The sequence below is a fragment of the Salmo salar genome, chromosome 14 (genome assembly GCF_965601325.2).
Source record: "Salmo salar chromosome 14, fSalSal1, whole genome shotgun sequence".
Classification (NCBI taxonomy): domain Eukaryota; kingdom Metazoa; phylum Chordata; class Actinopteri; order Salmoniformes; family Salmonidae; genus Salmo; species Salmo salar.
The window spans coordinates 75,512,718-75,538,988 of NC_138304.1; the positions used below are offsets into that span (position 1 = coordinate 75,512,718).

Genomic DNA, 26,271 nt, shown 5'->3' on the forward strand with positions numbered 1-26,271 from the left:
ATAAATATGAACTTGATTGAACAAAACATGCATGTATTGTACAACATAATGTCCTAGGGTTGTCATCTGATGAAGATCATCAAAGGTTAGTGCTGCATTTAGCTGTCTTCTGGGTTTTTGTGACATTATATGCTAGCTTGAAAAATGGGTGTCTGATTATTTCTGGCTTGGTAGTCTTCTGACATAATCTAATGTTTTGCTTTCGTTGTAAAGCCTTTTTGAAATCGGACAGTGTGGTTAGATTAACGAGAGTCTTGTCTTTAAATAGCTGTAAAATAGTCAAATGTTTGAGAAATTGAAGTAATAGGATTTTTAAGGTATTTGAAAATCGCGCCACTGGATTAGACTGGCTGTTGCGTAGGTGGGACGAATTTGTCCCGCCTAGCCGAGAGAGGTTAAACAACACAATGTAACTCCAAGTCAATCACACTTCTGTGAAATCAAACTGTCCACTTAGGAAGCAACACTGATTGACAATAAATTTCACATGCTGTTGTGCAAATGTAATTGACAACACGTGGAAATTATAGGCAATTAGCAAGACACCCCCAATAAAGGAGTGGTTCTGCAGGTGGGGACCACAGACCACTTCTCAGTTCCTATGCTTCCTGGCTGATGTTTTGGTCACTTTTGAATGCTGGCGGTGCTTTCACTCTAGTGGTAGCATGAGACGGAGTCTACAACCCACACAAGTGGCTCAGGTAGTGCAGCTCATCCAGGATGGCACATCAATGCGAGCTGTGGCAAGAAGGTTTGCTGTGTCTGTCAGCGTAGGGTCCAGAGCCTGGAGGCGCTACCAGGAGACAGGCCACTACATCAGGAGACGTGGAGGAGGCCGTAGGAGGGCAACAACCCAGCAGCAGGACCGCTACCTCCGCCTTTGTGCAAGGAGGAGCAGGAGGAGCACTGCCAGAGGCCTGCAAAATGACCTCCAGCAGGCCACAAATGTGCATGTGTCTGCTCAAACGGTCAGAAACAGACTCCATGAGGGTGGTATGAGGGCCCGACGTCCACAGGTGGGGGTTGTGCTTACAGCCCAACACCGTGCAGGACGTTTGGCATTTGCCAGAGAACACCAAGATTGGCAAATTCGCCACTGGTGCCCTGTGCTCTTCACAGATGAAAGCAGGTTCACACTGAGCACATGTGACAGACGTGACAGAGTCTGGAGACGCCGTGGAGAACATTCTGCTGCCTGCAACATCCTCCAGCATGACCGGTTTGGCGGTGGGTCAGTCATGGTGTGGGGTGGCATTTCTTTGGGGGGCCGCACAGCCCTCCATGTGCTCGCCAGAGGTAGCCTGACTGCCATTAGGTACCGAGATGAGATCCTCAGACCCCTTGTGAGACCATATACTGGTGCGGTTGGCCCTGGGTTCCTCCTAATGCAAGACAATGCTAGACCTCATGTGGCTGGAGTGTGTCAGCAGTTCCTGCAAGAGGAAGGCATTGATGCTATGGACTGGCCCGCCCGTTCCCCAGACCTGAATCCAATTGAGCACATCTGGGACATCATGTCTCGCTCCATCCACCAACGCCACGTTGCACCACAGACTGTCCAGGAGTTGGCGGATGCTTTAGTCCAGGTTTGGGAGGAGATCCCTCAGGAGACCATCCGCCACCTCATCAGGAGCATGCCCAGGCGTTGTAGGGAGGTCATACAGGCACGTGGAGGCCACACACACTACTGAGCCTCATTTTGACTTGTTTTAATGACATTACATCAAAGTTGGATCAGCCTGTAGTGTGGTTTTCCACTTTAATTTTGAGTGTGACTCCAAATCCAGACCTCCATGGGTTGATAAATTGGATTTCCATTGATTATTTTTGTGTGATTTTGTTGTCAGCACATTCAACTATGTAAAGAAAAAAGTATTTAATAAGATTATTTCAGCCGCTCTGACATTGCTCGTCCATATATTTATATATTCTTAATTCCATTCCTTTACTTAGATGTGTGTATTAGGTATATGTTGTGAAATTGTTAGATATTACTTGTTAGATATTACTGCATGGTTGGAGCTAGAAACACAAGCATTTCGCTACACCCGCAATAACATCTGCAAAACACAGGTATGTGACCAATAAAATTTGATTTGATTTTATGACCCATGCAATCACTATTTATTGTGATAATTGCACTGTCTAGATTTTTCTAACTCTATGGCCTCACCTCAATGAAGAAGTAGCAGATCCCCCTCAGTCCATAGGTAATGCAGGGTTTGGTCTTGCCCAGCCAGTAGTTGTCTGAGATGCAAATGTAATCCACGTCCTTCAGGAAGGTATCTTTGCGGGCAAACACCAGCTCGTCCAGGCCCTCCGAGCCTGATTCCTCCATGCCCTCGAAGCAGAACTTGATGTTGATCGGAAGCTCCTGTTTTCATGAGAGGCATGGATGAGTATCTCAGCGGGAAAAATACCGCACTATTTTCTGGTTGTAAAATGCTTTGTTGTTGTTGAGAAAACATCACATTAGCAGATTACAACCAACTGGTCTCTGTTACAACCAGGTAGAGATGTCTTTTTCATTTGTTTTCTGTTAACCACAAACTATTAAAGCCTCGAAATGAATGTCACTGTTGGGGCTGACAAAAGACTGCTTCAACTTTTTCAGTCATGTGCTTAAATTTTATGACAAATAGAGATCAAATCATTCAATTAAAATGTATATAGCCCTAGCTTTCAAGCGTCATTGTCACAAAGTGCCTACACCCCAAAAAATGATCTAGACGAGGAATAAGACTCAGAGAGGAGGCCCATCCTCCTCTGGCTGTACCTCAAATGGTTACTATGTCAGGGAGCTAGTATAAAATGTAGGTCAGCTCAATCATTAAAGGCTGATGACAGGACATAAAAATGACTTGAGGACTTTGACGGCCATGCTGCTGACAACACTGATGTGATCATCAAGACGAAAAGTCTTCAAGCCAAGAGGCTTTTTACCATGGAGCTGACATCATATCAACAAGTCCTTTTAACCTTGCTTGTTGGTTATAGGCTTGTTATTAGGTGCCTAACCATAAAAAAGAGCACATGTACTAAAACAGTTTTGCAAACACAATACCATGGGTTTTTCTTTGTCCTGGGCTAGCTTGAGTGAGTGGTACTTATCAAGTCGTGGTGCTGTGTCTTACCTGTTGGATCTTTTGGTAGCCCTCAATGCAGTTGAACCAGGCCAACACTGGGCCCTTGTCGTCTGTCGAGCCTCGGCCATAGAGCTTCCCTGCAGCGGATTAAATTGCTGATTATGTTTTTTATGATGACAATTTACGCAATCTGCAAGCCGTAGGTGTCTTAGTAAGAAAATGACTTAAATCTAAATGTCAATGACTAAAACCATTAAAAAATATATAGCAATGATAATGATCTACTATATTATCTAAGAAAACTATTTTACCCTTTAGTCATTTAAAAGATATCATTATAGACCAATAAAATAAATGGGGAAAATGCTACTAAATGGAGAGAAAAAATTCATTACTAGCTTCCCTGTGAAACACATCAAGAGCCAAAAAAAGGAAATGAGGATTTAGCAAATGAGGATTTTGACTGTCACAAGACATCAACAGGGTTTTGTTGGCATAGAAAAGTCTTCGGCGGTAAAAAAACTGTCTTGTGTCAGTCACCTGATTGGGGGGGGGGTGTAATTTTAGGGATCGAAAATGACTGTGTAAACTTCAACGACTAAAACCAGATATAAAGTATGTAGAAAAGATAATGGACAAAATATATATATTGTTTTTATAAGATCATCTTTGAGAACTAACAATCACCAAATTAAAAACTAGACAGTCAGGGAATCTAACATTTTTGTCATGGCATGGGGCCCCCATTGATAATGTTTGAGTCACTCAGATAACATATACCATGGCAAAATCTGTAGAATTGCAGGAAATGTGCTTTAAAATAGCTACATTTTGTCACTGCAGCCAGCAGAAGGGCGACCACAGCATTGGCCTCGCACTTGGCCACGCTCCCACCACCTAAGTCCCATTTTGATCCAGAAAAGTGTGTCAGCATGAAAGGAAAGTGCTGCTTTCACATCTCTGCATTTGACACACTGACATGTATACAGCAACATAGCTCTGACTGATACTTATGTCCTTCCAATGATATGCTAATAAAATGTTGGTTTGAAAAAATAAAATAAAAATTCTATGTATCCACACAAATGGCAGTTTTCACAATTAAATTCTAACTCAAATGTCACCAATGTAGGCCTAACATGGTCAGGATGTTGTGCAACCACAGGCCAAGACATCAAAACAGAATGATTTGTGTCTCACTTGCCCAGACTTGATGGGAACACTAGGTTTCCAGTAAGGAACATATTTTACAGACAGGTGATTGATTGCTGGACCATTGAGGAAAGTTCCTTATCGAACACTAATTTCATGCAATCATTATAAACCCATTTGAACGAGAGTGACACTGATCACAGCCTAGTCTGCCAACCATGTAACCTGTACTTTGGAGTCTTTAGGTTAATTGGTGCAGACTTTTGGAAAACATGCAGATAATAGCCAATAGTCCAGGGCATGTCTAAAGGGCTTAAGAACGACATACCACATAGTCAATTATAGGCAAGCCATGCCTTCATAGCTCTTTACACCTTGCATATCAAATCATCAAATCAAATTTATTTATATAGCCCTTCTTACATCAGCTGATATCTCAAAGTGCTGTACAGAAACCCAGCCTAAAACCCCAAACAGCAAGCAATGCAGGTGTAGAAGCACGGTGGCTAGGAAAAACTCCCTAGAAAGGCCAAAACCTAGGAAGAAACCTAGAGAGGCCAGTCCTATTCTGGCTGTGCCGGGTGGAGATTATAACAGCACATGGCCTAGATGTTCAAATGTTCATAAATGACCAGCATTGTCAAATAATAATAATCATAGTAGTTGTCGAGGGTGCAACAAGTCAGTAACACAAGAGAAAGTGTCAGTTGGCTTTTTCATAGCCGATCTTTGAGAGTATCTCTACTGCTCCTGCTGTCTCTAGAGAGTTGAAAACAGCAGGTCTGGGACAGGTAGCACGTCCGGTGAATAGGTCAGGGTCCAGCAGGTCTGGGACAACAGGTCTGGGACAGGTAGCACGTCCGGTGAACAGGTCAGGGTTCCATAGCTGCAGGCAGAACAGTTGGAACTGGAGCAGCAGCACGGCCAGGTGAACTGGGGACAGCAAGGAGTCATCAAGCCAAGTAGTCCTGAGGCATGGTCCTAGGGCTCAGGTCCTCCGAGAGAGAGAGAGAAAGAAAGAAAGAGAAAGAGAGAATTAGAGAGAGGATATTTAAATTCACACAGGACACCTGAAAAGACAAGAGAAATACTCCAGATGTGACAGACTGACCCTAGCCCCCGACACATAAACTACTGCAGCATAAATACTGGAGGCTGAGACAGGAGGGGTCAGGAGACACTGTGGCCCCATCCGATTAAACCCCCGGACAGGGCCAAACAGGTAGGATATAACCCCACCCACTTTGCCAAAGCACAGCCTCCACACCACTGGAGGGATATCTCCAACCACCAACATAGCATCCCGGGACAAGGCCGAGTATAGCCCACAAAGATCTCTGCTACGGCACAGCCCAAGGGGGGCGCCAACCCAGACAGGAAGACCACGTCAGTGACTCAACCCACTCAAGTGACACACCCCTCCCAGGGACGGCATGGAAGAACACCAGTAAGCCAGTGACTCAGCCCCCGTAATAGGGGTAGAGGCAGAGAATCCCAGTGGAAAGAGGGGAAACCGGCCAGGCAGAGACAGCAAGGGCGGTTCGTTGCTCCAGCCTTTACGTTCACCTTCACACCCCTGGGCCAGACTACACTTAATCATAGGACCTACTGAAGAGATGTGTCTTCAGTAAAGACTTAAAGGTTGAGACTGAGTCTGCGTCTCTCACATGGGTAGGCAGACTATTCCATAAAAATTGAGCTCTATAGGAGAAAGCCCTGCCTCCAGCTGTTTGCTTAGAAATTCTAGGAACAATTAGGAGGCTCGCGTCTTGTGACCGTAGCGTACGTGTAGGTATGTACGGCAGGACCAAATCGGAAAGATAGGTAGGAGCAAGCCCATGTAATGCTTTGTAGGTTAGCAGTAAAACCTTGAAATCAGCCCTTGCCTTAACAGGAAGTCAGTGTAGGGAGGCTAGCACTGGAGTAATATGATCAAATATTTTGGTTCTAGTCAGGATTCTAGCAGCCGTATTTAGCACTAACTGAAGTTTATTTAGTGCTTTATCCGGGTAGCCGGAAAGTAGAGCATTGCAGTAGTCCAACCTAGAAGTAACAAAGGCATGGATTAACCTGTTGGGGATAGGGGGCAGTATTTGCACGGCCGGATAACAAAAAGTACCCGATTTAATCTGGTTACTACTCCTGCCCAGTAACTAGAATATGCATATAAGACACATGCATATAAGTTTGATTTGGATAGAAAACACCCTAAAGTTTCTAAAACTGTTTGAATGGTGTCTGTGAGTATAACAGAACTCATTTGGCAGGCCAAAACCTGAGAAGATTCCAAACAGGAAGCGCTCTCTCTGACTATTTCTTGGCCTTCTTGATCATCTCTAAGCAAAACAGGGGATCTCTGGCATAACGTGACATTTTCTAACGCTCCCATAGGCTCTCAGAAGGCGCCAGAACGATGAATGATGACTTTGCAGGCCATGGCTGAAAAACAGTAGCGCATTTGGATAGTGGTCGATCTGAGGACAATGAGACTGGAGGCGCGTGCACGAGCCGACTCCATGTTTACTTTCTCTCTCTTTGAACAAAAACAACGACTCCCGGTCGGAATATTAACGCTTTTTTACGCGAAAAATCGCATAAAAATTGATTTGAAACAGTGTTTGACATGCTTCGAAGTACGGTAATGGAATATTTTGAATTTTTTTGTCACGAAACGCGTCGGGCGCGTCACCCTTCTTTACCCTTCGGATAGTGTCTTGAACGCACGAACAAAACGGCGCTATTTGGATATAACTATGGATTATTTGGAACCAAACCAACATTTGTTATTGAAGTAGAAGTCCTGGGAGTGCATTCTGACGAAGAACAGCAAAGGTAATCCAATTTTTCTAATAGTAATTCTGAGTTTGGTGAGTACCACACTTGGTGGGTGTCAAAATAGCTAGCCTGTGATGGCCGGGCTATCTACTCAGAATATTGCAAAATGTGCTTTCACCGAAAAGCTATTTTAAAATCAGACATAGCAAGTGCATAAAGGAGTTCTGTATCTATAATTCTTAAAATAATTGTTATGTTTTCTGTGAACGTTTATCGTGAGTAATTTAGTAAATTCAACGGAAGTGTTCGGTGGGAATGCTAGTCACATGCTAGTCACATGCTAATGTAAAAAGCAGTTTTTTTATATAAATATGAACTTGATTGAACAAAACATGCATGTATTGTATAACATAATGTCCTAGGAGTGTCATCTGATCAAGATCAAAGGTTAGTGCTGCATTTAGCTGTGGTTTTGGTTTTTGTGACATTATATGCTAGCTTGAAAAATGGGTGTCTGATTATTTCTGGCTGGGTACTCTGCTGACATAATCTAATGTTTTGCTTTCGTTGTAAAGCCTTTTTGAAATCGGACAGTGTGGTTAGATTAACGAGAGTCTTGTCTTTAAAATGGTGTAAAATAGTCATATGTTTGAGAAATTGAAGTAATAGCATTTCTAAGGTATTTGAATATCGCGCCACGGGATTACACTGGCTGTTGAGTAGGTGGGAGGCAAGCGTCCCACCTAGCCCATAGAGGTTAATTTTTCTGCGTCATTTTTGGACAGAAAGTTTCTGATTTTTGCAATGTTATGTAGTTGGAAAAAAGCTGTCCTTGAAACAGTCTTGATATGTTCTTCAAAAGAGAGATCAGGGTCCAGAGTAACGCCGAGGTCCTTCACAGTTTTATTTGAGACGACCGTACAACCATCCAGATTAATTGTCAGATTCAACAGAAGATCTCTTTGTTTCTTGGGACCTAGAACAAGCATCTCTGTTTTGTCCGACTTTAAGAGTAGAAAGTTTGCAGCCATCCACTTCCTTATGTCTGAGACACAGGCTTCTAGCGAGGGCAATTTTGGGGTTTCACCATGTTTCATTTAAATGTACAGCTGTGTGTCATCCGCATAACATTATGTTTTCGAATGACATCCCCAAGAGGTAAAATATATAGTGAAAACAATAGTGGTCCTAAAATGGAACCTTGAGGAACACCGAAATTTACAGTTGATTTGTCAGAGGACAAACCATTCACAGAGACAAACTGATATCTTTCCGACAGATACGACCTAAACCAGGGCAGAACTTGTCCATGTAGACCAATTTGGGTTTCCAATCTCTCCAAAAGAATGTGGTGATCGATGGTATCAAAAGCAGCACTAAGATCTAGGAGCATGAGGACAGACGCAGAACCTCGGTCTGATGTCATTAAAAGGTCATTTACCACCTTCACAAGTGCAGTCAGTGCTATGATGGGGTCTAAAACCAGGCCGATAGTTTTTTTATAATTTCTGGGTCAAGATTTGGCTTTTTCAAGAGAGGCTTTATTACTGCCACTTTTAGTGAGTTTGGTACACATCCGGTGGATAGAGAACTGTTTATTATGTTCAACATAGGAGGGCCAAGCACAGAAAGCAGCATACAGTGTGTCCTGTAGCTTTCCTAGACTAGCAGCGAAATGATTAAAAGGTGTGCCACATACAACTGCAGTCTGCGAGCAGATTTGATTTTTGATTCAGTAATCATGCAGCATGATGTCATGTAGGAATGTTTTTTGATAAAAAAATTATTATAAAACGAAAACAATGCCATAAGCCTATATTTCACAAGTCTAGATCCAACAGAAATCATGACACCTATAAGCTGATGCAAGGAGAAATGCAAATCAGAAACATACTTCCCCAAAAAAGAGAACACTGAAACATCAAAGTCCAAATCTCAATGTTGGCATGGATTTTGATGTTTCAGCACTGTTCTCTTTTAGGTGCTTTGAAATATCTGCTCTCACCATCTTTCTCCACCAGCGTGAAGGGCTCTGTGTCCCAACCGTCGCCGATTGCGGCTGGCTGGACGTCCAGGTGGCCGTAGATGCACACCGTCTTCTTGCCCGGGTCAGAGCCCAAGCAGCCAAGGACGATGGGTGGCAAGGGGATCTTCTCTCCGGAGGGAAGCTGAGGGGGTAAATATAAAAAGGGTTTCATTCTCAATGGTCTAAAAATCCATATTTTCCTCTTCTCCTTCATTGCACCGACATGAAAGAAATTACCAGGTAAAAGAAGAAGGGAAGGAGACAGATTTTCAAGAGCCAGTGATACAGCAAAGTAGTCAGGGTTAAAGGAGATGAAGGGGGTCTGAGTCCAGTCAGAGGATCGGCAGCAGTGTTCTTTCCTGGAAGCCTCTCATGCATCCACAGGGATGAAGAGGACTAAGTGAGTAAAGACCCTAGGGTAAATGATTTACATGAATGAAAGTCAAGGGAGCAGTTGCATTTCATTTGATGGGTTGCAGTTTAACTCAAAATGTTAGTGCTGTGATAAAGTATTTACCCCTTTATTCATTCTCTACTTTTGAATATTTTTGATAATGAATGTTAGATCTTCAACCAAAACCTAATATTAGATAAAGGGAACCTGAGTGAACAAATAACAACAATTACATACTTATTTCATTTATTTCATAAACAAAGTTATGCAACACCCAACGCCCCTGTGTGAAAAAGTAATTGCCCCTTTACACTCAATAACTGGTTGTGCCCCACCTTCAGCTGGAATGGCTTCCTGTCGTTGTTGATCAATCTCTCGTCGTTGTGGAGGAATTTTGTCCCACTCTTCCATGCAGAACTGCTTTAACTCAGCGACATTTGTAGGTTTTCAAGCATGAACTGCTCGTTTCAAGTCATGCCACAACATCTCAATTGAGATTAGGTCTGGACTTTGACTAGGCCATTCCAAAACCTTAAATTTGTTGTTTTTAGGCGTTTTCATGTAGACTTGATTGTTTGTTTCGGATCATTGTCTTGCTGCATGACAGAGCTGCATTTCAGCTTCAGCTCACAGACAGATGGCCTGACATTCTCCTGTAGAATTATCTGATACAGAGAATAATTCATGGTTCATTCTATTAAGGCTAGTTGTTCAGGTCCTGAGGCAGCACATCCCCAAACCATCACACTACCACCACCATGCTTGACCGTTGGTATAAGGTTCTTACTTTGGAATGCAGTGTTTGGTTATCGCCAGGCATAATGGGACCCATGTTGGTGGTTGACACAATCTATGCAGACAATGTAGCTGGGAAACAAGTACTGATTGATAAAAATGTTAACGCCACATATTTAAAATACAAGAAAGACCAAGTAGCCCTAAAGTGCAACACTAATCCATAACAAATATCTATACAAAAACAAATCTCTTCATGCTTTGTGCGCATGTTTAATGTTGCTTAAAGCGTATCTAATCAAAGCTGTGTTTGTAGCCATGTTTCAAGATGCAGTCGGTGGTAGTGGCTGTTTTACACACAGAATGTTGACTGTGGCACACATACCTCGACCATATCATATAATCTCCCCCTTCCTGACTTAAGAACCAAGAAGAAGAATTCTTAAAAGGCCCACTGCAGTCAACAACTTTATTTTCCTGTGATTTTTATATATTTACACACTATGAGGTTGGAATAATACTGTGAAATTGTGAAAATTATGATATTGCCCTTTTAGTGTAAGAGCTGTTTGAAAAGACCACATGAAATTTCAGCTCGTTTTGGTGGGATGGAGATTTGACCTGCCTGGTGACATCACCACTAATTAATAGACCAATAAGGATGAGAGGGTTCCAAACCGCTCTGCCAATAACAACTCGTTTCCAGGTTTCTCCTCCCCAATCAGACCACTGCCAGTCAAGTCTTAGCAACATTCTTGCTTGAGAAATTGCTATTTTCTAAAGATCCCATTTTTGTTTATTTTTGACCATTTTAATTAAAAACCATTACAGAAAGGTACTTAATTGTTACCCAGAAATGATTTGATATGGAGATAAAAACAGATTCATTGGACCTTGGGTTGGCTAAGTGCCTTGCTCAAGGTCAGGAGATAAGGCTACAGCTATCGGTAGCAGGCCCGTGCCTCTTATTTCTAGGCTTCTCGCTGCCTAGTGGTTAGAGCGTTGGGTAAGTAACCGAAAGGTTGCTGGATCGAATCCCTGAGCTAACAAGGTAAAAATCTGTCATTCTGCTCCTGAGCAAGGAAGTTAACCCACTGTTCCCCAAGTGCCGAAGCCGTGGATGTCGATTAAGGCAGCCCTCTGCACCCCTCTGATTCAGATGCGGAAGACACATTTCAGTTGAAGGCATTCAGTTGTACAACTGACTAGGTATCCCCCTTTCCCTAACCCCGTTACAACATATGCACTGCCTTCAGAAAGTATTCACACCTCTTGACTTTTCCCACATTTCGTTGTGTTACAGCCTGAAGTTATTAACATTTAGAATTTGGGTCACTGGCATACACACAATACCCATAATGTCAAAGTGGAATTATGTTTAATTTTTTTTTTTAATTATTTTTTTTTTACAAATTCATTAAATGAAAAGCTGAAATGTCTTGTGTCTAAGTATTCAACCCCTTTATTATGGCACGCCTAAATAAGTTCATGAGCACAAATTTGCTTAACAAGTCACATAAGTTGGATGGACTCTCGGTGTGCAAAAAGTGTTTAACATGATTGTTGAATGACTATCTCATCTCTGTATCCTACACATACATTTATCTGTAAGGTCCCTTAGTCGAGCAGGGATTTTCAAACACAGATTCAACCACAGGGAGATTTTCCAATGCCTCGCAAAGAAGGGCACATATTGGTAGATGTGTAAAAAAAAGTTAAAGCAGACATTGAATATCCCTTTGAGAATGGTGAAGTTATTAATTACACTTTGGATGGTGTATCAACACACCCAGTCACTACCAAGATACAGGCATCCTTCCTAACTCAGTTGCCAGAGAGGAAGGAAACCACTCAGGGATATCACCATGAGGCCAATGGTGACTTTAAAACAGTTAGAGTTTAATGGCTGTGACAGAAAACTGAGGATCGATCCACAACATTGTAGTTACTCCACAATACTAACCAAATGACAGCGTGAAAATGAAGCATGTACAGAATAAAAATATTTCAAAACATGCATCCTGTTTGCGATAAGGCACTAAAGTAAAACTACAACAAATTTAGCAAAGAAATGAATTCAAAGCGTTATGTTTGTGGCAAATCCAACACAACACACCACTGAGTACCACTCTTCATTTTTTCAAGCATGGTGGTGGCATTATCATGTTATGGGTATGCTTGTCAACAGTAAGGACTAGGGAGTTTTTTTTAGGATATAAAGAAATGAAACACAGTGAAGAACAGGTGAAATCCTATAGGAAAACCTGGTTCAGTGTGCTTTAAAACAGACACTGGGAGACAAATTCACCTTTCAGCAGGACAATAACCTAAAACACAAGGCCAAATATACACTGGAGTTGCTTAGCAAGACGACATTGAATGTTCCTGAGTGGCCTAGTTACAGTTTTGACTTAAATCGTCTTGAAAATTTCTGGCAAGACTTGGAAATGGCTGTCTAGCGATGATCAACAACATGACAGAGCTTGAAGAAGTTTAAAAAGAATAATGCAAATATTGTACAATCCAGGTGTGCAAAGCTCTTAGAGAGATGTAATTGCTGCCAAATGTGATTATAACATGTATGGACTCTGGGGTGTGGATACTTATGTAAATTAGATATTTCTGTATTTTATTTTCAATAAATTTGCAAACATTTCTAAAAACATGTTTTCACTTTGTCATTATGGGGTATTGAATTCAGGCTGTAACAACAAAATGTGGAATAAGTCAAGGGGTATGAATGCTTTCTGAAGGCACTGTATCAAGGCACAGTGCAAAGGCCTACCTTTTGTTTGCCAATGTCTACCATTTCCACCGTGCCCCCCAGCTTCTCAATGTCCTTGGCTGCCATCTCCATCATCTTCTTGATCTCCCCTCGCTTCTCCGGCCAGGCGGACACACTCTGCACAGCCACCCATTGGGCAAGACGCTAAAGGCAGAGAGGATAGCAGGACAGAGAGAGAGACAGAGATGAACATTAGACCCAATTCTGATTATTGTTTTTTAAATGTAGGCTATGTCATGATGAATTGTTCAACATTGTTGCTTACGCAACACACATTTTTGTCATGCCAATATAAATACATTTTCAATTGACAGAGGCTTTGAAGCCAATTTCATAAATTCATACGCACTGAGTTCATGTTAGTGGCAATAATCAAGGAATACTGTGAGAGAAAAAGTACATATTTACCTGATTTGTTTGATATTAATAGTTAACAATTAATACTTTACAAATAGTAAGACATTTCTGTTCTTTTAATGCTGTGAAGGGATGGTTTCCACCGCCTGCAGCTAATCTGGGTGTATGTGTCACTAGAGATGGCTTGAGCTGACAAATGAGTTAAAGACTGCATTCCATAGACAAGATGTGGTGGGTGTAACCGAGATAGATAGCCTGGAATAGTTTAGAACAATCCTTCATCATCTCTAAATCATCCTGGCATCTGGGAAACTAAGACAACAACCCCTGTGCAGAGTGGGCTTATGATGCCCCAATCTGCATGGTAGGGGTGGAACCTGCCATGACTAAGGATTTTTAGATCTACTATATAAAATAACTCTGCACTTCTGTAAATGTTAAGCTCTCGGCAACACACACTTCGGTGTGTGTCGACCAGCTTCATTATTGCAATAATGAAATCGATATTATATAAAGATTATTGTTTGAAGACGGTTGTCCAAGTCTCTCTCAGCATGAATTTCCATGACAACTTACAGGGGCGGCAGGTAGCCTAGTGGTTAGAGCGTTGGGCCAGTAACTGAAAATAGGCTGGATCTAATTCCCAAGCTGAACAAGGCAGTTAACCCACTGTTCCCTGGCAGGCCATCATTATAAATACGAATTTGTTCTTAACTGACTTGCCTAGTTAAAAGGTTAAATTAAAACATTTTAACCTATAGGACACATTCAGATCGGTATTTGTTTAGTGATGGGGGGAGGAAATTGTTACATATTGGGATATTATTTTTGCACTAGTTGGCTGTACCTGCATCCAAACTCCAGTATTTGTCCTTCATAGCTGGTTCTCCATCTTTTTAAATATGGAGAAAATTTGTTTTCAGCACTTTAATTTCCATGACTGATCAGAACTAGTTCTCATGGCTCGCTCATCTCTCTGCAGCAGACATACGGTGAGCAATATGCTTGGAAAGTTGAATCGCAATAAAAAAAATTTATCACAGTATCGAATAGCAATACATATAGAATTGTGAGAATCGCAATACATATCGTATTGGCACCAAAGTATAGTTATAATATTATATTGTGAGGTCCCTGCTCTATACATGTTCTTCAAGTGTATTAATAGGAAAACCCACAAGCACATGACTGTTATTGTGGCAAGGAAGTGAAGTCTTAGGCACTAAACCTAAACCTAATACCCTGGTGTCCTATCTTATGCGCTGGTGTTTTTGTTACCCAGCCTGGTCTAATAGACCAGTTGTAGCATAGAAAACGTACATCCGGGACACCCAAATTAATATATGTTAAGTTTGGTATGGTTAAGGCAAAAATGAAAGTAGGGTGGATGGTCGGGGAGGATGTATAACGCAAACGTCTAGCAACCCAAAGTTTGCAAGTTCAAATCTCATCACAGACAACTTTAGCAATTTATCTAATTAGAAACTTTTCAACTACTTACTACTTTTTAGCTACTTGGTATGTTAGCTAACCCTTCCCCTAACCTCAACCCTTTAACCTAACTCCTAAACTTAACCCATAGCCTAGCTAACATTGGCCAGCTGGCTAGAATTCATAAAATATCATACGTTTTGCAAATTCGTAATATATAATATGAATTGTAATTTGTAACATTTACGAAATGGGTGACGGACATCCACAAATGAATACATACCATACAAAACGTAACATACCATACTATATGAAGTCTCGGATTTACGCACAGAATAACATTAAATGCTCTGAGACTAGGTTGTGCTACCATGTCAGTTCTTGCTACTCTTGTGATCTAAAGGGGTTGGAGAAGTGAAAGCAATAGCCTAGGCATGTCAGGCTAGGATTTTATCAAGTCCTTCTGAATCTGAAGATTAAGAATTTAATATGAGATTCACCTGGAAAGTAATGTTTTGGCTAAAATATTACTATGGCTAGCAAATGCATTACTAATGCATTACTAAACTCAGTCAAGTCGGAGATAGTAATAACGTTACATGACTAAATGCATTATAATTCAAGTAGTGAGAAATCCCTACCTCAATGTATAGCTCCTGGTGTTCATCCACATATTTAAAAAGTGCTTGAAGATGAGCCATCTTTGGCTGAAGAGTTTACTGGAATCTGAGAGCTGTTGGGACAAAGACTATTTGAACTACGAATTAACAGAGCAATGCACATGCCTCAATCTCTTGTAACTTTTTATTGACAATTAGCTCCTCCCAAACTGCTGACTGTGACACTACAAGTAGTTGTGATGGCATGGTATTATCTCAGAAACCCCCAACGTTGCAAATAACAATGTGGAATCTTCATACTCATAGCCAAGTGAGTTTCTTGTTGGCAATAGTTTTGAAACATTTTCAGAAACAGATGATAAAGAACAGACAGAGGAAAGTCATCTCAGTATGCTTTCAGGATAAGAAAAAGTAATGTACCAATAAAAAAAGTTGTGTACCGGGTGAAAATTGATTGCATTTCTTTTGTAACCAGCTGCCTCCCGGGCATGAGCTAGATGCCCCGTTCAAGCCCACGGCTCAAAACAAAAATGACATAATTAAAGGGGATTTTATTCCCCCGAGGGAATCTGGGCTTGTTTTCATAATATCTGAGTCATTTCTAGAACAGCGAGATGTGCGAGAATGATACCATGTTATGTTGCTGTCTTAGGTCTCTATTTAGTGTTGTATCTCTTGTGATGTGTGTTTTGACCTATATATTTTTTTATTTTTAATCCCAGCCCAGTCCCCACAGGAGGCCTTTCGGAGGCCATCATTGTAAATATGAATTTGTTCTTAACTGACTTGCCTAGATAAATAAAAATACATTAAATAATTATACACTATGACGGCTCAGGTGCAGTGGTGGCGACCTGTCATTCAGGGCAGGTCGAGCAGAGCCACACCTGTTTTGAGCCCCACATTTGTCACATCAGTTTGCAAACAATGTAAAAGATATGTATATCATTGAGTTAATAAAGCCGCATACAAACATGGCCTCTTTTTTGTTTTCTTGAGTAAGGCAGCTCCAAAATGCTGGTGTTTCAGCCTAGCTCAGTGCTTTCTGTGGTGCTGGGGCAAGCCAGCAGAAATTACGGAGCGTTGCGCTGTGATTGGCTCAGTGTTCTGTCACTCATGGGGACACTACGTCACCGCCAAGTCTAAGGGGAGAGCTAGAAAATTCTAGCCCCTTGGGTGCTGCCATAGAGTTACATTAGATGTGCCGACCCAAGAAGGCTCAAGGTCGTTGGTCACAGATAAAATGACGTCAAATCACGTTATATGTACAGTAGCTTTGATTGGACTGACCATGTCAACATCTTAGCTAGCAGTCATTATCATGAATCAAGTTGACAATCTACTGGCAAATCCTTTTAATCCTTGTCATATGAAGAGAAATTATAGATAAAACATATACGTGCCCATCAGCCATTGGACAAACATTACACAACAAGTTAGAAATTGCAAATTCAACAATGAGGGGTTTGGAAGGAATTAGTGAGTGGCTAACGTTAACTGCAAGCATTGCAAAGCAATCACTAGCCAGCTATTCAGTAGAGTGGCTGTGGGGTCCCAAATCTGGGATTAAGGGGCTCTTTTCCAAGTTTAAAATGATAAACATTCAACATTGGTTATGCTGCAAATTAAGCATGATTTGTGCCGTGCATAAAAAACAACTCAGAACTTGACTTCAGTGAGTTCAAGACAACAGTGAAGTCGTGAATAAATGAGATCCGACTGGGAAACACATTTTGAACTGATTTTTAGCCTGTATACCAATGGTTATCAACTGTACTGCAGGGATGGAATGTAAATCGCAGAAAATGGAGGTTGTGGTGGCAGCTGCAGAGGTATTTGGGTGTGGGAGATCATTTACAAGGTGTGTTAAGTGGTAATGTCCCATCCTTTCAGGTTGTTGGCATGAGGTAGAACTAAATAGATTTAAATAGCAGAGTAGGGTGGTGTTATTTTTTGTCTTTTGTGAGTGTAGTGTTATATGGTAGGGTATTTATTTATTCTTTCAAGCATAGTATTAGGGAGTTGTTCTCCAGTCTAGTAGGTGGCTGTAATGCAACATATTGGATGCCAACCGCCGTTAAACCTCATCGAAGAACAATTCTTTGGGCAAACCTGAAAGAACTGGCCAGACACAATGGCTTCAAGTGGTTTCTCTCATCGACTCAAATTCGATGATGGAGCATCTATTATCAACATGGTGACAGCCAACCCTACATGTTTCAACCGGAATATAGCGAAGAGGATTCAAAACAAGGAGATGGATTTAGCTAACGTTAGAAGCTCAGTTACAGCCGATGCCAGCATCAAGAGTAAACTGGACACATGAAATTAACGCTTTTCTGATACAAACTAGTTCATTGCATCTGCCGTGGAGCCCAGTTTCATAATATTACCATCTGTTTGCTGTAATTTAGAAGTTTTCGCGAAAAAAAAACAGGCCTTATTTTAGGGCAGTTTTCACCCTGCCAGCTCCTATTCGTTCTAATGAGCACCAACTCACCTTCCGAACAACATTCTATTCCATGTCACAATGCCCGCTTCGCTATTGTTGGTAATAAGATATGTCCACGTTAAACTCTTTTGCTTAACTCAAGTAACGTATTAACAAAGTTACAGCTAGTCGGTGAGCACGCTCACTGTTCACCTAGGTACACATTGATATGACCAATAGTGCTAATGATGGCTGGCTCATGGCCATTAAAACGTTAAACATTGTCTGGTCATGGTTAACCATATTTACTTTCATAAAAGGTGTAAACCTAAACAAAACGCATGTCCCTGTCCTTTATCAAAATGTAGCCGATTTAAACTGCCAGATGTTTTTTTTTTATTTTTATTTTTTACAATTTGATGTTTCTAAATGGCTGCTGGGTAATTTGATGTGGGTCAAACCCTACAATAGGTATAACCTATTTTAGCCTTAACCCTAATCCCTAATTCTTGGGTAGAGTAGCCTAGCCTAGTTTTTTTTTTTATAAAAAATGCTTGCCTAGGTTAACGTGTTATTAGTTATTTTATATGTATTATTGCAAGGCAGAACACTTGATAAACAAGCCACATTTACATTTTTTAAATGTGGTTTGAACTGGGTGCGACCGGGTAACCTATGTGAAAGTCCAGCAATTGGCTGGGATAGGTGGGGCAGGTTTGAGATGGATCTCGGGAATGAATAAGAACATTTGTTTCTAAGCTACTTCACCAATGTCTTTATGTGAATTAACTTAATTGCTAAATATTTCCAATAGATGGCAGCATAAGAACATGAAGCATCAATTATAGGCTTTGCAGCAACATAATTGACATAAAATAGCATGCAACCAAAGACTATATGTCCCATGATTTTCTAAAATGGTTACTCATTACTTTACAGGTAGCCATTTCTCATATTAGGCCCGTGTTGCTTTTGGGAAAAAAAAAAAAAAAAGACACGGCCAAATAATCATTAGACAGGTGGGCTAACAACCCTAGTAGACATGCGTTACAAACAAACTTGCTTCTTTAACAATAAAACTGGCCTTCTTTAGAGTAGTTGAATATCTGGAGCATCAGCATTTGTGGGTTTGATTACAGGCTCAAAATGGCCAGAAACAAAGAGCTTTCTTCTGAAACTCGTCAGTTTTTTTTTCTTGTTCTGAGTAATGATGGCTACTGCCTTACTCAAGAAAACAAGAGACCATGTTTGTATGGGGCTTTATTAACTCTAATCAAACCCACAAATGCTGATACCCAACTAGTCTAAAGGACAGTTTTAGTGCTTCTTTAAATCAAAACAGGTTTCAGCTGTGCTAACAATTGCAAAAGGGTTTAATGATCAATTAGCTGATCCAAGTTTAGCATTTTAAAACGCTAACAACGTGCCATGGGCCTCTGTACGCCTATGTAGATATTCCATATTTTAAAAAAAAGCTGTTTCCAGCTACAATAGTCATTTTAAACATCTACACTGTACTTCTGATCAATTTGATGTTATTTTAATTGACAAGTGCTTTGCTTTCAAAAACAAGGACAATTTTAAGTGACCCCAAACTTCTGAATGGTTTTGTTACGATACAAGTATCCTGAGTGTGTATTTATTTTCTCTCCTCACAGGTGACAATCATTACCCAATCAGTCACTAATCAGAAGACACCCGCACCTTTTCATTTACCCTATGACATCCTTTCCCTTGGTTTAAAAACAGTTGTTTTCTGAGTCTCGATCTGTGTTTAAATCTGTCTTAAGCGCTCGCCATCTCTCTGTATGCAGATTGCTCGTTTGTTTTGCCCATACATGTCACATTTGTCCAGTACCTGTGAGTACTGTTTTGTTGAAGTGTTGACTGATGGTGGGAAAAGGGGGTACCAAGACCAGTCGCCCACAGGCCTACATTACACATAGGAAAACTAAATACACTAGTTAGAACTGGGCAAACCACCCACTATTTTTGGTTAGTTAGCTGTACTGAAGTACGCTAGTCTAGCTTAGGGGTGTTTTTGGGTTATTGTTGGGTCCAGCTCAACCCCATTACCGTGTGTTTAAAAAAATAAACCATTAGTTTGACAGTAGATTTAAGTTGGGTTTTTTTCTGTTCCTTTTCACTATTATAATTTGCATGAGTTATGTTACAGGTCTCATTTCCATCCCCCTAGACTGCAGGGCCAAAGGGATCCGTAACAGGTATACATTTAAAATGTTGGTAGTTGAGGGGTTAAAGTTAGAGAAAAGACTAGATTGAATTTAAATCAGTTTACAAAAACACCACCCCTAGGGCTCTATATATGCACATGCCTGGCATCTTTTGCTGTTGATACAATTTGGAAATTTGAGGCTGAAACCCAAATCTGTTTCCACAGCCAAAAATGGGCTATTTCATAAAAATGTGCTTTGGTCTTCATGTAAGGTTAGCAGTGTGGTTAAGTCAGGTCAATTGGCTTGAAGAAATGGGCAGGATTTGTGACTGAGGTAACCTAAATCACCCCATTTGCGGGTTCACAAGCACCTCTGCCATATGCACAAATGTCCCAATGCTGAGGGAGTGGAAGTTTACTTATGTAGGGGCTAATTAGACACAATGACCAAGGCTGCAGGCTCCAGAGCGAAACACTATCCCAACATGTTGAGTTCGCAAATTACATTCAATTATTTTGTAAGGTGTGCATAATTGCGACACGTGCGTGTCTGAGACGTCACACAAATGCTCCCAATTTTAGATGTAACTTGTTTATATCTTGGAAACCATTGGGGGGGGGGGGGGGGGGCATGAATTGCATCATTGAAGTTGGTGTGTTCAAGTTCATGGTTTAGTGATCACCGTGCCACTCTGAAAGTCAACTTCTGAATTGTCTCAGCAACACATGACAACGGCAATTTGCTAGGGCCTGATTTGGGATTCGTGAGCTTCTTGGTCCATTTGAATTATTGTTTGTGCAGGTGTGACACATCACCAGGGGTAAATGGGGAGGGACCTACCTGGGGTGTCTTCCTTTAGACAAATACTGTCCCAAAACAAGCTTTTACTCAAACTGAAAAAGTGAACCAGAATTGTCTATTGGACAAAGTAGGCCCCTCCCAGTTTGTTTGCTTCCTAGTGAATACACCCCTGAATGTCCAATAGATGGTTTTCATTGAGTAAATGGTTTGGTGCTAAACATTTTGCAACTATTTGCTAAGGTCTCTGTATAATGACTACACCCCAATCCAGCAAGGGCAACCAAAAACCTTTTCAGGGCTGTCAAAAGCTACTGAAGTCAAATGAACATGAGCTGAAGGGACCTGCCTTGCACAGGTCCCAGTTTCCCAAAAACATCTTAAGGCTAAAATTAGAATCCTATGGTTAATGTGAATTTAGCCTTAAGATGCTTTTGGGAAACCGTATCCAGAGAGTCGCTAAGCGCAGGACACCAGACCAGGAATGATTAGCATTGTTGACAGTGCCTTGGTATAAGGTCCTTGAATCAGACAAATCCCTCTAGGCTGCATCAAAATGCACCCAGAAGTCTGTCAAACAGCCCACTTCCCCTCAAGACATCAATTTGTTATACACACCTCTGCCATATGCACAATTTTACCAAAGCTGACAATTATGAGGGCGTAGTGGCTACAGTAATTAGTTACGTCACCCAAGTCAGCTACACAGCTGAGCAAGCCAGTATACCATACACTCAGAGTTTGTATAATCTCACAAGGTTAGAAAGCAGAAAGTCACATTACAATAAATATAAAACTCAGATAAATAAGCAAAATATAATTTATTTCAACATACATTAGTCAAATTACCACATTTCTTTAGTATGTTCAAGTATCAGATTTGTCACCCTGTAGATTAGTCAGACCTGGAAAACAAAGGTGTGAAAGCTATGTGCTCCTACTGAAGCAGGTTACTTTCAAATCTGGGAACAAAAGACTCACCTTTCATTTAAAGCAGCACTCTTCTCAGTTATTTTATCTAGAGCACATGTAGTAGATCTGGTGGGAAGAAATAAAGTGAGACTAAATACTAACTAAAGAACTAAAGATGGGACAAATTGTATAACATGTAGGCCAACTTTTGTTGTGCCTCAGTCTCCATGTCACAATACACCAATCCAGGGAATCAAGATGCAAGTCCCCAGTCTTCTTCCTCACCTCCTAATTCCATCAAAGCAGCGCTCTTCACAAGTTTTTTCTGTGGGCATACACACTTCAGTAGAGCACATGAAGTAGATCTGGTGGGGAGGAATGAAGTGAGATTCAATACCAACTTGACATGTTAGACTTTGTGCAAAAAAAAAAAAAAAGTTACTATTGCACACAATAGAGCTTTTTCAAAGCCTCATTCACCAATCAAGGTGTGAATCCCAGTCCCCATTCTGCTTCCTCACCTCCTCATCCAGATACTTGTTGGTCTGTTGATCCATGAACTGGAATGCTTGGACCATGAAGCGACGCTGGTGGCGGTTCTGTGGCAGGTTGCTGAATTTAAGGATGGAGACATTGGGGTCCTGAGGGTTCGCACATCTAGAGGAGAGAAATTGGTCAAGGAAACTCAATGACAACTTCCTCTTGGCAGCATAAGGCCCTCAAACTCATAGGGTAAGAGTTGAATACCCTTGGTATAAGGAGGTCTGTCACAAAATGGCTGTCATGCTTTGGCTATGGAAAGGGCTACACATTGGATGGGGCAAAGTTCAGACATAAAGGGATCCTTCAGGATTTTGGCAATGAGGCCCCTTATCTACTTTTGAGTCAGATGAACTTGGATACCATTTGTCTGCCCCTATGGCCAATATGAAGGAAGTGATCAGTAGTGTCCTTAGCCAAAGCTAGCAGATAAAGTCTATAGTTATTGTGCCAACGCTAGTTAGAAACTTCCTTCAACTGCATACACAGACAAATGGAGCTACAAGTTGACCTGACTCTGGGTAAGTACATAAAGGGACTCATTGCCAAAATTAAGAGAACATTGGCTGTTCAAGAGCAAGGTAGCCCACCAATACGCAATCTACAGTACGTTAGGCAAATCAGTCACACCAAGTCATTGCAGTGCTTACCCTTCGTGAAGAAGCACCAGAACGTTCTTGGCAGAGCGGGGGTAAGCCAGACAGTAGTTGACCAAAAGTGTCGCCTCTGGATTTGGAGAAGTCAGACGAACTTCTAGATATACAAGTTGGCCCAGGAAGAGACGCAGGGGCTGATGGTGCCGCTTGAGGTACTTGGTATAGGTTTTGTCTGGTGGGGGGGGGATGGGTAAAAGAGCAATTTCAGCAATGTAAAGTATTCGGAACAGCAACCATTATATTCCAGCCATTGCGTGTTTACATGCCAGCCAGATACCTTCAGCAATCCTGAGTTCAACACCAAACAGTCCCTTGGATGTCACCTTTGAAGGGAACGTTACACTGGGGCTTTTCACCATGTAGCCAACACTCGCCACTGTTGGCAGGGTACCCAGAGCTTTAGGGTAGCGGCACTCAACCATGACTCTAGAGATGAACATGGGTACAAGTCAATCTCAGCAGGTGCATTTAATGATTCCTCAATTAGTGAGATTAAATTACATTCTGAAAGTGCCAAGAGGCAAGTATTTGTGGCATTTGCAACAGCAGTATTTGAAGTCATACACTGAGTTACTTAACTGGTGAATCAGCTCAATATATAGGAATACTATGACAGAGGCATATAGCAAAGACAGAAATGTAGAAAAAGGTGTAGACATTGAGATGTATATTAAACACCAAACTGTAGAAACTGTCCAATAAGCAATGCCCATTTTGTTTGTTGCACAATGTGTGACTTCTGGATTACCTGAGGGCGTTGTCTCTGGATATTATGCCAAACTTCAGGTTTAGGGTTCGGACGGCCGTCTGTACCTCTGCTGTGTAGATCACGGTCTCACCAATTTCCTAATGAAGATAAAAACAATAAAATGACTGTGGGGATCAACAAGAACTACACCAGGAGGGTTCCAGAGTGCATAATATTCTTGTCCACTTACATATGAGCGAGTTCCACATTCAGTGACTGAGAACTTGAAGACCACAAACTTGTCATTGACAATGACTGGGCCACAGCGAGACTTCCCAGCAGCCACAAGTTTGGTGGGAGACACCGGGAAAGTGGTGATGTTATGGTAAACGGCAAAGATAAACTGTCTGTCTGCAGTGCACTCTGGGGAGGGAGAGCAGTACACATCAGTCCTCACTATTCAAAGTCAAACATGATCTTGCCCTGTGAAAGAGTATTTACCATCCATTGGGTAGAAGCAGGCGGAAGTTGCCGAATCCACACAGCAACCCATCACCAAACACTGGGAGGATGAGATTCCAGTGGAACCACAAGCCAAGTGCTGGTTCTGGGGAATACTGCAGCCTGAAATACAAAAAATATTGGAAGTAGAGTTGAGGATCAGTAGCCAACTAATTATACTGAAGAAAAAAAATTGTCAGTCCCATGAGCTGAAAGAACACAGAAGTGTTCCATTTGTAAAGAAAGCAAATTGTGTGCACAAATGTCTTTGCATCCCTGTTAGTCATTTCTTCTTTGCCAAGATATTCCACCCACCTGAGGCATAGCAAGAAGCTTATTAAATAGCATGATCATTACACAGGTGCGCCTTGTGCTGGGTACAATAAAGTGTGCCGTTGTATCACAACACAATGCCACAGATGTCTCAAGTTGTGGGAACATGCAATTGGCATGCTGACTGCAGGAATGTTCATTTCTCTACCATAAGTCACCTCCATTTTAAAGAATTAGGCTTTGTCCAACCGGGCCTCACAACCACAGACCAGGTTTAACCATGCCAGCCCAGGACCTCCACATCCAGCTTCTTTACCTGTGGGATCGTATGAGACCAGCCACCCAGACAGCTGATGAAACTGAGTATTTGTAATAAAGCCCTGGTGGGGAAATCTTCTGATTGGCTGGGCCTGGCTCCCCAGTGAGTGGGCCTATACCCTCCCATGGTTGCGCCCCTGCCCAGTCATGTGCAATCCATAGATTAGGACCTAAATTAAATGCAATTCACAAAATGCTCCTTTACCGACTGCCTCAGACCACTAGAACAGCAAATATTGAGGCGGCATATTCTAATGCTTAGCCAAAGAAAGAGAATAAACTTGGCACATCATAAGCCACACATTAAATATATTGAGACAAATTACATACAGTAGCAAAACTCAATTGAACATTAAGATGCTTTTCAATAGGTTTAGCCTACATTTTAATGCAGTCATCTCGATTTGAGTCATACATCTAGGTCACTTGTTTGTATCACTTGCAAAGACGTTGGCAAATTTGTTCTAAAGTGATCTGCAGTCACAGAAACAGACAGCATGGGATTCTGTGTTCAGGGGGGGGGATCTGTGTATAAAGTAATGTAGGAGGGAGAGGAGGGAAGCATTCAACGCATTTAGCAGTTCTAGTCGACTGAGGCAGGCGTTAAATTATGAGTTCTTTCAAGTGAAACCTTATGATGGTTTTTGGAAACCAGGCCCAGAACATTTCATGACTCACCAGGAGACTTGGTGGGATTTTGAGGGCTGAGATTGCGAGGGTTGGGTTTAAAACACTTTGAAGGAGGCCCACCATGGGCATTGCGAAGACCATTAGAGAGGGGCAGGTGTACGGTCGAGGACAAAGAGGATTTGGGGCTAGCCGCACAGGACACTGTAGAAACATCCATTATGCCAGCTTCATTGACAAACAACACCATCAAGGTGTACCGCCCAGCCTGCAGAGATTCAGTGTGGCAAGAAATGTACAATCATTCTAATGACACAGTTACAACATTAAATTATATAATTTAAAACGTGGAAAGGCAAAAACCCTACCTGACGCCTAATGAGGCAGCCTGAAAAGCGGACAGTTAAGGCGTTCTGATATTGTCCTCGATTTAAGGAGTATCCACAGGATTCTGGGGCTTCAAGAACAGAGAGCATACTGTTGGGTCCTGTGGGGAAAGTTAAGAATGAGCAAAGTAGCCAAATTGCATTTGATGATCTTTAAACCTATAAATTAATTAATTTACCCAAAATCTTGACTTCACTCATTGGACCAGCTGGAAGTGTTACTTTAAACTCATCCTCACCGCACAGAACCGCTAAACTGGCTGGGGCAGCTTCGGTAACGGATACCCACTTGTTTGCATCTGACACCTCCTCGAATTGCACCTGGAATCCACGGTCGGCGTTAAGACTGACATTGGCGGGGTCTCCAAGTTGAACTATAGCCTTGTCTTTGGTATAATTCTCCTCTGAGTTAAGGTTATGGTGGAAAAAAGTTGCCTCTTCGGAAACGCGCTCCCATCCCGCTGCAGTCAATGCAAAGCAAAGCCAAGCCGGGAAAAAAAGCAGTGCGCCCCTTTGCCAAGCCATGGTTTCATACAATGCCTCACCGAATGCTGAACACGGTATGACAATTGATATCTCTCCTAGGTATATTTAGGAAGTATT

General features: G+C 41.6%; 2 protein-coding genes across 2 annotated transcripts in view; both read right to left on the reverse strand.

Annotated features, from left to right (window-relative positions):
* The window catches only part of LOC106569863 (cytosolic non-specific dipeptidase), a 31,612-nt gene extending 16,083 nt beyond the window's left edge, over positions 1-15,529 (reverse strand). The window contains exons 1-5 of the mRNA XM_014141540.3: positions 15,383-15,529; positions 12,954-13,097; positions 9,019-9,181; positions 3,135-3,223; positions 2,174-2,374 (exon numbers count right to left, since the gene is read on the reverse strand). Coding sequence (XP_013997015.1) covers positions 2,174-2,374; positions 3,135-3,223; positions 9,019-9,181; positions 12,954-13,097; positions 15,383-15,442 — 657 coding nt within the window. The 5' untranslated portion in view covers positions 15,443-15,529. The remainder of the gene's footprint in view (positions 1-2,173; positions 2,375-3,134; positions 3,224-9,018; positions 9,182-12,953; positions 13,098-15,382) is intronic.
* Positions 15,530-21,569: 6,040 nt separating this feature from the next.
* Positions 21,570-26,271, reverse strand: LOC106570151 (zona pellucida sperm-binding protein 4). The gene is made up of 12 exons (XM_014142184.3): positions 25,848-26,271; positions 25,651-25,769; positions 25,334-25,550; positions 24,065-24,187; positions 23,814-23,986; positions 23,624-23,721; positions 23,153-23,301; positions 22,870-23,047; positions 22,201-22,336; positions 21,965-22,044; positions 21,749-21,805; positions 21,570-21,672 (listed from the first exon to the last, which is right to left on the reverse strand). Exons 1-12 carry the CDS (start codon positions 26,191-26,193, stop codon positions 21,663-21,665), a joined length of 1,686 nt encoding a protein of 561 aa, XP_013997659.2. The 5' UTR covers positions 26,194-26,271; the 3' UTR covers positions 21,570-21,662.

Bases quoted from the DNA above. Each gene is read 5' to 3' on its own strand.
- LOC106570151 (XM_014142184.3), bottom strand. From the start codon at position 26,193: ATGGCTTGGCAAAGGGGCGCACTGCTTTTTTTCCCGGCTTGGCTTTGC. The intron at 25,770-25,847 runs GTAAATTAATTA...CTTTCCCCACAG, and splicing joins GAGTGAAGTCAAGATTTTGG to GACCCAACAGTATGCTCTCT. The intron at 23,987-24,064 runs GTAAATACTCTT...CTCCCTCCCCAG, and splicing joins CTGCTTCTACCCAATGGATG to AGTGCACTGCAGACAGACAG.